The 17,039-nt window shown below is 50.0% G+C and overlaps 1 protein-coding gene across 2 annotated transcripts in view; it reads left to right on the plus strand.

Annotated features, from left to right (window-relative positions):
- Neurl1 (neuralized E3 ubiquitin protein ligase 1) overlaps positions 1 to 17,039 on the plus strand; it is a 37,189-nt gene that overhangs the window by 11,715 nt on the left and 8,435 nt on the right. For both annotated transcript variants that reach the window (XM_013017879.1, XM_013017880.1), the window contains exons 2-3: positions 5,387 to 5,628; positions 5,946 to 6,267. In XM_013017879.1, coding sequence (XP_012873333.1) covers positions 5,387 to 5,628; positions 5,946 to 6,267 — 564 coding nt within the window. The remainder of the gene's footprint in view (positions 1 to 5,386; positions 5,629 to 5,945; positions 6,268 to 17,039) is intronic.

Here is a 17,039-nt window from a genome sequence, read left to right on the forward strand (position 1 = left end):
TCTACCTCTGAAGTGTATGTGAAACTCCTATAAGTCCTTGAAAAAAGGCTGCTGTGTGTGTGTGTGTGTGTGTGTGTGTGTGTGTGTGTGTGTGTGAGTGAGTGCGCATGTGCACAAACACGTGCTTAAATTCAGGATGTCCCACTCTCACTCTTGTTTGGCTTTTTCACTCAAGGCTGGTGTAGTATGCCATTTGAGCCACACCAGCTTTTTGCTGGTTTATTGGAGATAGAGTCTCTCAGATTTATGTATCTGGGCTGGCACAGAATCATGATCCTCAGATCTCAGCCTCCTGAGTAGCTAGAATGACAGGCATGAACCAGTGGCATCCAGCAAATGGCTGTCATTATCATTAGATGGGAATGACCTATGTGTGAAAGGCATGTTGTATTTTACGTGGCTCATTTTGCAGATCATGGGGCTAGGAAGGTGGCTCAGTGGTAGAGTGCTTGCCTTGCATGCCTGAGGCCCTGGGTTTGATTCCTCAGCACCACATAAGCAAAAAGAAAAAAGCTGGAAGTGGCGCTGTGGCTCAAGTGGTAGAGCGCTAGCCTTGAGCTGAAGAGCTGAGGGACAGCGCCCAGGCCCAGAGTTTCAGGCCCCATGACCGGACCCACCCAGAAAAAATCATTTTGCAGATCATGTGTTTAAGAATGCATGTGTATGTGCACAGCACCAATGTAGATGTGGGTCCAGGGATGAGGGAGAGGAGCGAGTCCTCCCCACTGCTCCCTTGAACAGCAGGGTTACCTTCTTTGCCTGGGCCGGTCCACATGTCTGGGTGCGTGTTGCTTCCCTACCACCTTCTCTATCTGTTCTATTGTCAGCCAAGGGGGATTCTTTGCTGTCTCCTGCCCCCTCCCACCCCAGCCCTGGAAATGGCAGGGGACTATGACCCTGGGACCACCCAGTGGAACAGAAGTCCTGAGGAACATTCCACCAGAGCATGAGTATTTTCACCAAACCTTCCTAGAGCCAGTCTTTTCTAGACTTTTGCCCAGGGCTTTTCAGGACCCCAACAGGGACTGGCAGGAAGGAGAGGAAACATCTGGATGGGCGCTGAGGCCCTACAGTGAGTCCGGGGGCTCTGGATGGAGTCTGAAGAGAGAGTTGCTGCTCTAGTCAGCAACCCAGTTCAGGGGGTTCAAAACCACCTGCGTTCTTGAGCTAAAAGTTGTCATTCACTACCTACACGAAAATGTTTGTTTTTTTATTTTTATTTATTTATTTGCCAGTCCTAGGACTTGAACTCAGAGCCTGGATGCTGTCCCTGAGCTTTTATGCTCAAGGTTAGAGCTCTACTACTTCAAGCCACAGCTCCACTTTTGGTTCTTTGGTGGTTAATGGGAGATGAGTTTCATGGGGACTTTTTTTCCCCTGCCAATCCTGGAGCTTGAACTCGGGGCTTGGGCACTGTCCCTGAGCTCCTTTTGCTTAAGGCTAGCACTCTACCATTTGAACCACAGCTCCACTTCTGGCTTTTTCTATTTATGTGGTACTGAGGAATCGAATCCAGGGCTTCATGCATGCTAGGCAAGCACTCTACCACTAAGCTACTTTGCCAGGCCTGTTTGTTTTTTAAAAACCTGTATGGTGTGATAAGTTCTAATACGTGTACACCCCCACACAGCCTGCACCACACGGGGATAATACGCATATCACCCTCCGTGTTGCCTCAGCCTCCCTAGAAATCCATTCCTCGTTCTCCCCATCTCCCTAGGCACCCATTTATCTGCCTTTTTTTTTCCGTTTTGGTGGTGTTGGGGATTGAACCCTGGGCACTTGCCTGGAGGCAAATGCTCTACCACTTGAGCCATGCGCCAGCCCTTTATTTGTATTCTGTTTTTGAGCTAGAGCCTCACTAACTTTGGCCCCAAGGTAGCCACAGACTCAATCTTCTTGCCTCAGCCTCCCAAGTGCTAGGATTGCAGGTGAGTGCCATTACTCAGCTTACTTTCTGGACTTGGGTCAAGATGGGACAGGGTGGAAGAGGAAGGATTGTAATAGTAACAGTCCTGCAGTTGCTCTGTAGACAATGGCTTTTGCTGTGAAGTAGGCTGATTTTACCCAGCATCACTGTTACTCATGCCAGCAGTTCATTGCTTTTCACTGCTGAGTGCTGTTCCGTTGTACAGAGGGGCCAGTTATTTTATTTTCCTTCAGCATTCATTTCTATATATGGATGCCTCCCTAAACAATGTAAAGTATAATGCCACCTTTGGTTAGCAGGTAGATTTTGAAACCAAGATTCAAGCCATGTCTGACCCTGGCCTGAGGCCAGTGAGCAACTTTTCCAAGCAAGGCACTTGTAGCCAGTGCCACCTCTGCCTTTCACTCTGACCAGCCTTTCTTGAGATGACCTGCCCTTCTCCTCATGGGTCAGAGAGTTCTTCTGAGTGATTCCAGTGCTCACAGCCTGATGGCTTTCAGAGCCTTCGCACCATCCATCAGTTCCAGAACGTCTTGTCTCTTTGGAGCATGCAAGGCAAGCTGTCCTCATGCCACCCCCACCTCTGGGGCCTGACGTACAGGAAGCTGCTCTGGAGAAACTCCGAGAGACTCAGCTCCAATTAGTTAGGAAAAAAGAAAGCTGGAAGCGAAGGCACAGCTCAGGTGGTTCTAGCTTTGACTGCAAAAGCCAAGTTAGAGTGTGAAGCCCTGAGTTCAAGCCCCAGTACTGGCAATGAGAGAGGGGGGGATGGGAGGGGAGAGAGACAGAGACAGAGACACAGAGACACACACAGAGAGACACAGAGAGGGAAAGACAGACAGACAGAGACACAGAGGAGAGAGGAGAAAGAAAGGAAGGGAGAAAAGAAGGAAGGAATGAAGGAAAGAAGGAAGGGAGAGAGAGAGAAAGGAAGGAAGGAAGGGAGAGAGAGAAAAGAATGAAGGAAGGAAGGAAGGGAAGGAAAAAAGAAAGGAAGAAAGAAAAAGAAAAGAAATACAAAGAGCTAGCTGGGCACCAGTGGTTCATGCCTGTAATCCTAGCTACTCAGGAGGCTGAGATCTGAGGATTGCAGTTCCAAGCCAGCCTGGGCAGGAATGTCCATGAGACTCTTATCCCAATTAATGACCAGAAAACCAGAAGTGGTGCCTTGGCTCAAGTGGTTGAGTGCTAGCCTTGAGCTGAAGAGCTCAGGGACAGTGCCCAGGCCCAGAGTTCAAACCCCACAACAGACAAAAAAACAAAACAAAACAAAATACAAAGAGATACAGAGCAATGTAAACCAAAGCCTGAGGGGAGGTCTTGGCCTTCCCCAGTTTCTCTCTCCCTTGCTCTTCCTCCTGCCTGTATTTTCTCCCTCCCTGATAGCCAGTGGAAAAGTCTGGGCAGGCCTGATGCTGACCATGCCTCTCTGCATTAACGTCTCGTCACAGGGGGAACAAAACCTGAAATACCCCAAAATGTCACATATTGAACCCTTTACCTCCTTCTTTCCTCTCCTTCCATGTCTTTCTTTTCTTAAGATGACAAGTTGGAAGTAGACAGGTATAGTGGTGCATAACTGTAATTCCAGCACTTGAGAGACAGAGTCATAAGGATCTTGAGTTCAAGGCCATCTCAAGCAAAGTTTGTAAGACTCTGTCTTGGCTGGGAATGTGGCTTAGTGGTAGAGTACTTGCCTAGCATGCTTGAAAGCCTCAGTACTACATAAAAATAGAAAAAGCCAGAAGTGGCGCTGTGGCTCAAGTGGTAGAATGCTAGCTTTGAGCAAAAGAAGCCCAGAGACAGTGCCCAGACTCTGAGTTTAAGCCCCAGGACTAGCAAACACACACACACACACAAAACTGTGTCTCAAAAATAAAATATAAGCAAAATGGCCAGGGATACAGCTCACTGAGCAAAGCACTTCCCTAGCATGCGCAGGGCCCTGAGTTCTATCCTCCATACTGTAAAATAAGTTTTAAAAAAAGAAATAAAGTACTAGGAAGGGTCAGCTCTACTTCCTGTGGGATTAATGAGGCACAGGTCCTGGGAAGGAAGCGGTACATGCCTCTAGCCCATATAATGCTAGCCTTGAGCCAAAGAATGCTAATGCTAGTGGCTGCTGCTGGTGCAGAGTCCACAAACTGTGTCAGAGAGGGAAATGTCTTTCTCAAAGTCACACAGCAGTGAGTGGTAGATGTCACTCAGAATCTAGTTCTGTTTCTTTCTTGTCCATGCCCGGTGTTCTAGATGAAACCTGCAAGTGTTTATATGAGGGATCCTGACCCTGCTCTCTAGGCTGTTTTAACAGTTGTCTATGTAGGAAAGAAAGCACACATGGGTGAATAATCTTGAAACACATTGCAACTCCATGGGAAAATAACATGAAGAACTTCAATGAAAGCTGTTGATCAGAAGAGGTTAAGAAAGAGAAACAAGCTTTATGGGGGTTGGGCTAACAAAGAAGGTGAATGAAACAGTCAAATGAGATGGTTAGCATATATGAAAACGGAACAAAGAGGCCCGTTGAAATTATTTTAGGGAAGGGAGAGTGGTGGAGGGGTGAGATTGAATGGAATACATTGTATCTATGAGGGCGAATGTCACAATGCCGTCTCCCCTGTGTAACTAATGCATGTTAATAACAAAGAAGCCAGGGAGCAGGTGGCTCATACTAGTAATCCTAGCTCTGGAGGCTGCGATCTGGGATTGAGATTTGAAGCCAGCCTAGACAGACAAATTCATAAAACCCTATGTCAGAAGCTGAAGTGTAGGTATGGCTCAAGTGGTAGAGCACCAATCTTGATTCAAAAAGCCAAGTGAGAACGTAAGGCCCAGAGTTCAATCCCCAGGAGTGACACACACATGCACATGCACACACAGAAGAAAAAGGAAGAAGGAGGAAGAGGAGGAGGAGGAGGAGGAAGAAAGCCCATCCCCAATGCCCCCAGCACCGGCGCCATGCCTGCAGTGGCCTGCAGCCGCTTCCTCGGTTGCTGCTGTAGCCCAGCTTCCATGATGCTGTTTCCCCTCCTCTGAAGGCCGGCTGCTAGGCCCTCTGGGTGCTTGCCACATTGGGCCATTTGGTGCAGTAATTTCCCTCCACGTCTGTGTCCCTTCTGGGTCTTGGCTGTCAGAGGACAGGATCCACATTGGTGTCTCCAGTGCCCAGGACAGAGCCTGGTACACAGCAGATACAAAATGAATATGTGTTGAACAAGATGAATGGATGAATCAGGATGGTGATGGTGAGAGGTGGGTGTGGATGGTAGCAGGAAAGGATGATGGGAAAAGTGGTGATTTGGGCAACATTGGACAGTGGGCAACATCTGCTTCTGCCCCAGCCCACAGCTCTTCCCTGGGCAAGGAGGGGTGTGGGTAGAAGGGGGGTGGGGTGGTCCAGCTCTGGCTCTTGATCCTGTCAATTTCTCTGACACTGTGGCCGTTTCTTTGCAGACTCCATCGGGGGCTCCTTCCCTGTCACCTCTCACCGATGCCACCACAAGCAGAAGCACTGCCCGCAGGTGCTGTCCGGTGGGGGGCTCCCTGCTACGCCGCTGCTCTTCCACCCCCACACCAAGGGCTCCCAGATCCTCATGGACCTCAGCCATAAGGCCGTCAAGAGGCAGGCCAGCTTCTGCAACGCCATCACCTTCAGTAACCGCCCAGTGCTCATCTACGAGCAAGTCAGGCTGAAGGTGGGCCCCCAAATTCCCCCACCCAACCCCAACCTCCCCCATAGCCACTCCCGCCTTTAATACCCTGCCCCCCTTCCTTTTCACCCACCCACCCACGCCCTCACTTTCCTAAGCTGTGTCACAAAGAAGGCCCTGAAGACCAGTGGCTCTCAGCAGCCTGTGCGAAGACCCCCTGGGGGAGAGGATGAGTGGAATGGGGGGGGGTGAACTGGCTTCAGACACAGCCTAGGAGTCTCCTAAGGGGGGGGGGGTCAGGCATAGCAGGGTCAGTCTGACCAAGGGTAAATGTCTGGACTGAGGCCTCTCCTTGCCACCAGATCACCAAGAAGCAGTGCTGCTGGAGTGGAGCCCTGCGGCTGGGCTTCACAAGCAAGGACCCGTCTCGTATCCACCCCGACTCGCTGCCCAAGTATGCCTGCCCAGACCTGGTGTCCCAGAGTGGCTTCTGGGCCAAGGCGCTGCCTGAGGAGTTTGCCAACGAGGGCAACATCATAGCCTTCTGGGTGGACAAGAAGGGCCGCGTCTTCTACCGCATCAATGACTCTGCTGCCATGCTCTTCTTCAACGGGGTCCGCACAGCTGACCCGCTCTGGGCGCTGGTGGATGTCTATGGCCTCACGCGGGGTGTTCAGCTGCTAGGTGAGTACCACCCCCGTGTTTCCCTTTTGGTGCCAGGCACTGCTCATTTCCACCAGGTGTGATGCCTCTGCCCCCTGTTACTTATTAGCAGAAAGCCCAAGTCCTCAGAGTAAGCTACAACCTTTACATTCAGATGTGGCCGCCTTTAGCCAGGCACTGGTGGCCTACACTTGCCATCCCAGCTACTTGGATGTCCAAGAACGTAAAAATCACTGTTTGAGGCTTGTCTGGACAGAAAATTCCACAGGACCCTTTCTCAACCATAGTAGCTAGGTGCAGTGATGCATACCTGTCATCCAAAGTGGCAGGACAGGCTGAGATTGATATAGGATCAAATTACAAGCAGAAAAAATCCATGGGGCTGTCTCAGAAGCCCACTGGGTGTGGTGGTTTGCACCCTTCATCTCAGCCACAATGAGAAGCTTAAAATAGGCGGATGGTAGTCCAGGTATGTGTTGGAGCAGAGGTGTGAACCTATCTAAAAGGGACTGGAGGCATGGTTCAGTGGTAGAGCACCTGTTCGAGGCATTGAGTTCAAACCTCAGCACGACTAGAAAAGAAAACCAAAACAAAATAGAAATGGTAGCCTCAGACCCCTGTCCCAGACTCGTCACAGTAACACAGCCCATGGAAGACTTTAGAGTTCTCAGCAACTTTGGAATGCCAACTCCATTATGACAGAGACACAAGTTGAGGGAGGTTGAGTCTTGGGGCAGTGGGTGGGGCAGCTGCAGAGTGGCTGCACTCCACCCCTGTGCTTTCTGCAGGGATGTTGGGTGAAAGAGAGAGGGAAGCTGAGAGCAGAAGGCACTAGCAGGGTCAGGCTGGTCTCCATGCTCCAGGGCCCCTGGTGTGAGTTAGGTTCTTGCAGAGGGAGGGAGAGGGTAAACCTGGGCTCATGTAGAGAAGTACCACACACTGGCCTAGAGCCCTGCTGGGGCCACAGCCCATCTGCCAAGGCTGGAAGAGGCCTCAGAGAATCTGACTTCCTAGTGTTCCACCATGACTTGCTGCCTAAGGTGGCACTAGAGCCAATTCTCCAACTTGCAGTCTCTCATCCTTTCCACCTTGCTATTTTGGCACACATGTACTCTGTGTGTGTGTGTATGCGTGTGTGTGTGTGTGTGACCGCATGCACTATGAATGCAGATCAGCCCGTGGGCAAACCTTGCTTTGTCTCTAGGCAGATCCTACCCAGGCCTCAGTGTTCCCATCTGTAAATGCATGGAAGGGAAGATTAAATTAAATGAGGAAGGGAGTGCACAGCCCAGCTCCATCCGGGGTGCCATGCTAGCCAACCCAACATTTGCTTCACAGCCCAGCTCCATCCGGGGTGCCATGCTAGCCAACCCAACATTTGCTCCTCGTCTCCCAGACTTGTCTTCTTCCCCTGGCAGAGAAAAATTCCACAAGGTGTTGGAGTCCTGACCCCCTTCTGATTTCAGAGTTTAGTAATAGTAAAACTTTTCTTTCTTTCTTTCTTTTTTTTAAAAAACACTTTTATTTGAGTAAAAACAGCGAACTTTGGAACTGGAGTGTGGTTCAAGTGGTAGAGTGCCAACCTTGAGTGATAAAATCAATTGAGAGTGTGGGTGCTCTGAGTTCAAGCCCTAGAACTGATATAAAAAAGTTTTTTTTTTAATTCAGTGACAGTAAAAAACGAAGGAAGAAAAGAAAACAAAAGAATGAAAGGAAGGAAGGAAAGGACTAATCTCTAGAACTCTTTCTGTTTGCTGAGTCCCAAACACCAGGCTGTTTTTATTAACTAACAGGGAACTTTCTGTTTTTCAAGTCAATAAAAGTGTTTCTGCATTCATGCTGACATGTGGAGAGCCTGAAGCAGGCTGTTCCTGGAGCCAGTCCCTGGTGGAGGTGCCCAGGCCGGTCAGGGCAGCCTCTGCCCAGCCCTTCCTTGACCTGACAGTACTTGGTGTGTGTGTGGGGGGGGGGTGCCTCTACCTGAAGAGGTCATTGGCCAGTGCAGTGGAGATAGACCCAGGCTAGATCCTGGTCCCATCAACCTTGGCCATGTATAGGGTGATATTAGCTGTCCTCTGGGCTTCTTTGAAGGTTGCAGGTGGCCAGCGGCTGTCAATCATCCCCACCTATCCTAAGGAAGGCGGTGCTTAACTCAAGATTGGCATGAACCCTTTCCTGCTGCTCTGGAGTCCTCAGGGCCAGACACTAAGAGGCAGTGCTACCCCACAGCTTGAGCCTGTGCTGCAACTTGGGGACTCCTGTCTAGCCTCACTCTCCTCAGTTGGGAAGTGTCTGTGCCAGGCTTTGCCACAGGTGGAAGACAGAGCCTGTCTCTGCTCTTGGCGAAGTCCCAGCCTTGTGTATGTGTATGTGTGTGTGTGGGGGGGGGAAGGTAGGGGAGGAATCCCCAAGCAGAGCAAACTCTTGTTCACCATCCCCACTCTGGCCTTCCTGGCAGAATTCTCTTCTCCAGCACCCCAAGGCCCTCAAGCTCATCTCAGGTCTGAGACTTTGGCTGAGTCAATGCACCCATGGCTCCTCCAGAACAATCTTAAACCTGGCCTGTAGGCGAAGCTGAGGGTTATGTGTGAGGCAAGAGAGGAGGGGAGAGGGGACGGTGGCCAAATGGGAAGCTGAAGAAGAGTGGGCGGGTGGTGGCTGAGATGGAGCAGCCCTGTCTCCAGACAGCCCAAGGCTCACTGGGCAGCGAGGGAGGCGAAACAGACACTGGGACACAACCACAGCGCAGCCCAGAGAGGGCAGTAAATTGCTAAGTGTTGCGGTCATAAGATCCTTCCCATCTGCTGAGATGCTTTCCATCCAGTTAGCTCATTTAACCTCCAAGCAACAGGTCTGGAGGGGAGCATTTTTTATCCCCATTTGGCAGGGAGAAAACTGAGGCCTGTGGAAGGCCTGGCCTGCCCATGTAGGGATGTGACCGAGCTGGGACTGAACTGAGTGTTCTGGGACCAGAGCAAGGCAGCTCATCACCTACTCCCCTCGCCCCCAGCAGGTTTGAACATAAAAGAAGACAGGAAGTCCGGAGGCTCAGGTCAGCGAGGGAGGGTGGAGTCAAGAAGGTTACTTGGGAGAGGAGACTAGGGCTGGGCTTCCACATTCCAGACTTAGACAGTTGAGGTTGAAGGGAACATGCCAGGGGAGGTGGGGCTTCTGATCTTCAAGGGGGGCCTGGTGGATAATCTGTAGGGTCCCACCCTGGAGCCAGAGCACAGGCAGCCCAACCTGGCCTGACCTGTTCCCCTTCTTTGACTATAAATGGGTTGGCTCACTTTTGGATTTCCCAGCAGGCTATTCTGCATCCGATAAGGCCTAGGCTCCATCTGATTCCCGTTCCGGCCATAAATCACCATAATCCCTAGCATTTTCAAGCACTGATTATGGTCCTTAAATTCAATTGGCAGATTAAAATATCTCTTCATTTTGTTCCTCTTAAATTGATTTGTGTATGTGTGTGTGAAAATGATACACACATACACACACACAGAGCTTTTTACCCAAGAGTTCTGAGATAGGCTGGCCATTCGATTCTTCTAGGGCAATGTCTTTGTGTTTTGAGATATGCCTGCCTGCCACCCTGTATAGACTCAAACTCCATTTCTTTCCCTAGCCTCCTCTTTCCTCTCTTCCCTACACAAATTACCCAGCAAACCACTACACCCTTCCCCTCTCCCTTCCTTCTTTTTTTCCTTTTTCCTTCCTTCCTTTCTTCCCTCTTTTCTTTTGTTTCTCTTTTCTGTCTAGGGTCTTCTTTCTGTGTCCAGGCTGGCTTTAACTCATCACAGAACCTAGGCTGGCCTTGAACTTAAGCTCCTCCCACCTCAACAATCTGAGTTCTGAGTACAGGTGTGTGACCATTACGCCTGGCTTGTGTAAATGTTTTGTAGTCCTCTTATCTCTCCTTTCAACTCTGATCCCTCTGACTCTTCTTTCCCTTCTCAGTGGCTCTTTCTCCTGTAAAAGAAGTTGCTCTCTGACCTAGTGGCTCTAAAGATGGATCAGTATTTCTTGGGGGTGATTATGCATCAAGCCAATGTCTGCCCTTTAGGGATTTCCTGCCAGGCCTGACTCTGTTCCCTTCTGCCTTTGTCTGGAATTAATGCTCTCTGCACTTGACCTGGACTAGGCCTGTCCTCAGCTGAGCAGTATCCTGGGATGCCTGGCATACAGTGTACATACACAGTAGGTGTGCACACAAGTCAGGCCATGGACAGATGGGCTATGTCATACATAAGTAAAGGCAGAAGCTGTTACCTCCTCTTCCCTGTCTTGAGGCCAGCTCCAGGCCTGTGACCACCTCCCCATGGCTGGAGCCCAGCTGCTTACCCTCTCTCCTGCTGGATCCCTGGCCCAAGCCCTAACTACTATCTCCAAGAATAACAGCTTCCTACCTCCAGGAAGAGGGACTGCCAACAACTAAATAAACATGTGTTTTATGGGGTGATTAATATTAGAACAGATAAACTCCTCTCCCAGTTTCCCAAAGTTTCCTTGATCCTTTCAGTAATGTTAACTTGATGATGGTGCATGCCTGTAATCTCAGCTCTCGAGAGGTAGAAGCAGGAAGATCAGGAATTCAAGCCCACTCTGGACTACAGAGTGAGGTGAGAGCTGTGTCAAAAAAATAAATTAAAAAGTTGGGAAGAACAAACATGATTTTGGCAAAAAACTGCCACTCACAGACTGCTTTCTATGTAAGTGTCTCTGCCCAGCCTGGGCACTTTGCAGGGGACAGGGAGAAAGAGAATGGAAAACCCTGAGCTGGGTGCCTGTGGCTCAAGCCTATACTCCTAGCTATTCAGGAGGCTGAGATCTGATGATCAAGGTTCAAAGTCAGCCCCAGCAAGAAAGCTTATGAGACTAATCTCCAATTAAACACCAGAAAACTGGAAGTGGTGCTGTGACTCAAAGTGGTAGAGCACTGGCCTTGAGCAAAAGAATTTGCTCAGGGACAGCACCCAGGCCCTGAGTTCAAAACCCATGACCCATCAAAAAAAAAAGAAAGAAAGAAAGAAAGAAGAAAAAAGAAGGGGCTGGGAAGGTGGCTCAGTGGTAGAGCGCTTGCTTTGCATGCATGAGGCCCTGGGTTCGATTCCTCAGCACCATATAAGCAAAAAGAAAAAAGCCGGAAGTGGCGCTGTGGCTCAAGTGGTAGAGCGCTAGCCTTGAGCTGAAGAGCTGAGGGACAGTGCCCAGGCCCAGAGTTCAGGCCCCACGACTGGACCCAAAAAAAAAAAAAAAAGAAAAGAAAAAAGAAAACCCTGACCCAGCTTCAAGGGGACATGCCCTATCATTGCTACGAGGAAATCTAAGTCCATTTCTGCAAAAGTACAACTGTAGCATTGTAGGCTGGGAGCAATCCAGGGGGACTTCTTATAGGAGATATTTCAGATCAGGAGCCTAAGAAGGTGAAAATCCTGGAGTGCCTGAGGGGAATTTGTAGGCCCTCTGAGGGCCATGTCCAGGAGCAGAGATGGGCGTGAGCAGCAGGCCTGGAGAGGAATGGTGAAGTAGAAAGGCAGTGGCAACTTGTGGAGGGACCAGGGATGGATGGATGTGGACTTGTGTACATCTCAGGGGAAGAATCAGAGTGAAAAGTTCTCACAGCGCCTAGCTGTCTAGCTAGTTAATGTGAAGAACTGACGGACATTAGGAGAGCACAAGGCCCAGGATAGGGAGCGACCTGTCCGGCCCTCAGCTGCTCAGCCTGGAATCTAGACCTCCCAGCCCATCTGGTCATATGGCCAGTGACACTGGTGGCACACCAGGGTGTCAGTGGCTGAGCCCAGTGGGCTGCTTTATCCCCACAGGCCACAGCCCCCCAGGACTGGGTGAAACACCCCATCTGCTCACCAAGGACAGAGAGGAACAAGACCCTTAGGTAGCCTTGGGCGGGTTCTCCTGAGAGCCCCCTGACCCCTGAAGATTAGGCCTTGCTTGGGTCAGGACTCCTGCCTGGGTATGCAGTAGCTTAGCTCACAGCGTGTGCACCATTCCCAGTGGAGGACCACACTGCTATGTGGGTCTTTGGCTTCCTTGGCTCAACCAATATTTGCCCTCAGCCTTGGCTTCTGGAGCCAAGAGGCAAATTTTAGCTTACGGAGTCTGTGCTAGCCCTTGAGATGGGGAGGCTGCTGAGGATGCAGGTCATGGTTTCTTTTTCTTTGATATTTTTTCTTTCCTTTTCATTCAAAAAAAAAATCAGGTGCCAATAACTCATGCTTGTATTCTTAGCTACTCAGCAGGCTGAGATTTGAGGATTAAGGTTTGAAGCCAGCCAGGTGAGGGGGGGGGGGGACAAATAAACACCCCTGTGAGACTCTAATCTCCAACCACTAAAAAGCGGTGTCTTTGGACAGAAGGGTACATGTCTCACATAGTTCAGATGTCTGTGAGGCTCATAGACATTAGTGTCCATTAATCTTTATGTTATAAAGGCCTAATTTAGTCTCTCCTACCCCCCCAAAAAAAAACCCACTAAATTCTTTCTTGGAACAAGGTCTGTGGTTCTCCAGCTGGGTTCTTTGGAGCCCCAGGGTTCTCTAAGGCAGCTGAGAGTTCAAGGACAGGGCTCTGCTCACCTCACACACTTCAACCAGAGCTTCCGCTTCCATTGGACAAAAAGAGTCCAGTGCCTCCAAAAAAGACATGGAAGAAGAAAGTGTGTTTCAAGTGGTAGAGCAACAACCATAAGTAGAGCTAGCCTTGAGTTCAAGCCTTGGTTACTGACACATTTTTTTTTTTAATGGTTCAGGACCACTAGAGTTTGAGAATCTATAAGATCCTCTGGCTTGAAGATTCTAGAAATCAGAGTTGAGACTGCAACCGATTGTGGACCATTCTTTCCACCCCTCAGAAATTGTATTTGTATCTCCCAGCCTTCCTGTGGTTGGATTTAAAGAAAGAGATGGAGGTGGGTCTTGGTTTGGGGGCGCTGTCCAGAGGGGTGGAGAAACCCCTTGTCCATCTAAGCCAGCTGTGCCCCGTCTCCCTGGCTCCTTCTGCTGCCCGTGTCAGATGCCAGGCCAGGAGGATGTTTGTGGAGACAGTTGGGAAGGCTGGCAGCGCCTTCCAAACAGGGGCTGAGACAGTGGCCAGGCAGCCTGCGGCTGCAGACCGACCCCAGCAAAGGTGACCCCATGCTGCCCTCCGGATGTGCGAATCCAAACAAACAAGACAGCGCTGATGGCCACCCTGTCTCAAAGGAGGCCCCGGCACCAGTGCCAAGGCACTGTGTCTCTCACTGGCCGTGTGTGGCAGGGCCTGGGCCTCCTGGCACTTGCCAACAGTGATCCGCCTTCATGCCGTCTGGTCAGTCCTTCAGGTCCAGTCTGGTTTCTTCTAGGAGGTTGCCCAGACCTCAACCCCAGGTGGAGAGCTTTGTTCTAAAAGGAACACTTAGCTGTAGGAGAGATTCAGAGGATTCACACAACAGAGGTTATTACTACCAGTACTTATTATTATTATTTTCCTTGCAGATCTTGGGGCTTGAACCCAGTACCTTGTGCTCTCACTTTATTTTTTTTTGTCAGTCATGAGCTTGAACTCAGGGCCTAGGGGTTACTTGGCTTTTTTCATTCCATCTGGTGCTCTACCATGTGTGCCACATATCTGCTTCCAGCTTTTTGTTAGTTGGTTGGAAAGAGGAATCTCATGGGCTTTTCTGCCAGGGCTGATTTCGAACCTCCATCCTCAGATCTTAGCCTTTGAAATAACTACGATTACAGGCATGAATCACCAGTGCCTGACTGTTTTTGTTTTTTCTCTCTTCCTTATTTTAGGCAGGGTCTTGCATGTAGCTTAGGTTGGCCTCAAATTCTTGATCCTCCTCTGTCTCCTCAGTGCTGGGATTGCAGGTATTCACCACCATACCCAGCTCCAAGGAGGACTGTTTCTAATTACTGTGTTTCTTCAGGGGTAGAGAGGATAGTGGCCTTTCTAGCAAGAACTTGGCAGAGTACATGATTTCCTAACTCCATCGCTCCCTGGGCACCCTGAGATCCTGCTCAATCCAAGATGTAAAGACTTGTAATGAAATCATATTCAGATATCTTCATGCCTCTGAGCCCGGGCTCTTCCAGCTGGTGACCCAGGACCCAGGTCCAGACTTCTCTAGGTCTGGTTATTTCTGCTCTGGCCCAGGGTACCTGTGGAGCTACAGCCAGGCCCCAGGATCAGCAGGAGTTGGTGACTTGACATACATGCAGCTCCTCTCACAGCCCTTGTACCCCCTGCCCCCCTCCCCAGCTTCCAGATGGGCAGCATGCCCCAACACTGATTGCATAACTTGGTTTCTAAACCTAGCACTGCCCTGTGGCTTGTGGTTTCAAGCTTCCCCTCCCCCTTGTTTACCAGGCTGCAGCCCAGGGTGCGGTCCTGAGCTGTCCCAAGGTGTTCTCCTCAGACTGGGGCTGGACGTGACCCTGACCCTGGGTTGGCGCTGGCTCCTACTGAGGATCTTGGCCATTTGTCTGCTATGTGGAGGGTGCTCTGACTCTCGAGTTTCATGTATTCCAGGCCTTGCGCAGCTAGCCCACTGATGGGACAGTTATTTTGGAGCCCGCTGGCTGTCTGCAGCTGCTCCTGCCCTAGAGGTAGAGGGGAAAGGTTAGAAGATGTTTGGGGCTAGGCACTGATACTGGGACCTCTTGCCATGTTTAGCTGTTTCCAGGTCCTCTCAGCTCCCTGCTCCTGCAGTATTTCAAGCAAGAGGCTAATTTCCCAGCCTCTTCTCTCAATCCTCTAATCTGCATTATTTTTAGCTTCTTCAGGGTGGGTATCTCTCTCTCTTTCTCTCCCTCCCCTCCCTCTCTCAGCAGTACTAGGGTTTGAACTCAGGGCCTTGTACTTGCCAGGTAAGCACCCTACCATACCCTTAGCCTTTTTGTTTTCATTATTTTTCAAATAAGGTCCTACTTTTTGCTTGGGCTAACCTAGACCTCAATTCTTCTATTTATACCTCTCACACAGCTGGGATAGCAGGTTTGAGCCATCACATCAGCTTTTTATTGGTTGAGATGAGGTCTCACTTTTTGCCTGGGCTGGCCTCAACTGTGATCCTCTGATCTCAGCCTCCTGAGTAGCTAAGATTACAGATGTAAGACTATTTCCTGGGGAGCTGGGAATGTGGCTTCGTGGTAGAATGCTTGCCTAGCATACATGAAGCCCTGGTTTGATTCCTCAGTACCACATAAACAGAAAAAGCTGGAAGTGGAACTAGCTCAAGTGGTAGAGTGCTAGCCTTGAGCAAAAGAAGCTCAGGGACAGTGCCCAGGTCCTGAGTTTAGGCCCCAAGACTGCCCAAAAAGAAAAAAAAAAGAATATTTCCTGGGTGCTTACCATGACTGATGGAGTTCAAAACGTTGATGGGCTAAGTACAGGTAGACTTGACATTGGTTAACAAACAGCCTAAGAAAATGCTTATATCTGAAGCTATCAGGGACCTTCTGGGTTCCAAGGGCTCTTCTGCTCCCCTACCTCTGTCACACTGTTAGAACAGGCACCACTGCCTCTAGGTGAACCATATGATGCTGAAAGGAAGCTGTTTACAGCAGACATTCTAGACAGGACATTCAAAGCCAGGCATGACTCACCCCAAAGCTCATGCACTTTCTTCCGAACCCCATGGCATGTAAATAATACTAACAATGACAGCACATATTAACCTGATGATGATTACATGCAAGGTTGCCCAGCACCCCTTCTAAGGTGAGAGTCAGAATGTAGAGTTTCTGTAACTCAGTAGCTCTCACTGCTAAAGGAAGGAAGTTAAGAAGTGAAGCTACCAGTCAGTCTAAGGTCATAGAATCTTGTCGTAAGGAAATGGCAGGATTTGAATCCCAGGATGATGACCTCAGATGCATTATGTGAAGCCTTCACTTTTCTTGGTGACAATGGGATTAAATTTAGGACCTCACTGGAGCCAGTTCTTTTGCTTTTAGTTTACTTTTCAGATAGGGTCTTATGCTTTTGCTGGGGCAGGTAAAAATCCTCCTACCTCTGCTTCCTGAGAAGCTTTCTTGAAAACAGATTTGCTCAGCAGTGAATCAGATTGTCTAAGCCACAGTGACACCTGAAATGAACATATTCAGGAGCCTTCTTCTACAGAAGGCTCCTTAAGGGGCGAGCTCACCTCCAGTTTCATTCAGAGAACCAGGCCCTTCTTGTTTACTGACTTCCTTCCAGGGAGTCCGTGTCCCCTAGTTTCACTGGTGCTACCCCATCATGGCCTTCCCTGTTCCAGAACTCTGAACTGACTCCTGAGGACGGGGCATCTATACTTATGCTCCCCTATGCCCTAGCTGGGCGTCTCTGAGTGATTGATCCCTTCCTTGCCCTTCCTCTCCCTTCCTTGACTTTTCTAGCTCCTAGGAGTTCCCAGGGGGCCGTGACTGGAATCCCCAAGGGGTTAGGGAGCAGGGAGCAGGTCAGCCCGAGGTCTTTTGGACTCTCTAGCGTTGCTGTCCGTGTTTCCTCTCAGTGCAAGCCCCTCGCCTCTGCCTCCACGCAGCCCCCAGCCGCTCTGCACCACTGCTGTCAGAGTCAATTCCCTGGAATAATCACGTTTTCCGGTTGGCTCCCTCCTCCTTGCCAATGCAATTCTGGGAAGCCCCAACCAGCCAGGCCCCAGGAGGTTTCTAGAGCAGCAGGAAACTTGGGGGAGGGGCCAGCACCCAAACCTCATTAGGCCCAGACAACACAGTTTTTGGAAGGGACAGGGAGTGGGGCTGAGAATTGGGAGGCTGTAGAGACCGCTCCTACACTTCAGCTGGAGT

The sequence above is a fragment of the Dipodomys ordii genome, unplaced genomic scaffold, assembly GCF_000151885.1.
Source record: "Dipodomys ordii isolate 6190 unplaced genomic scaffold, Dord_2.0 Scaffold36, whole genome shotgun sequence".
Classification (NCBI taxonomy): Eukaryota; Metazoa; Chordata; class Mammalia; order Rodentia; family Heteromyidae; genus Dipodomys; species Dipodomys ordii.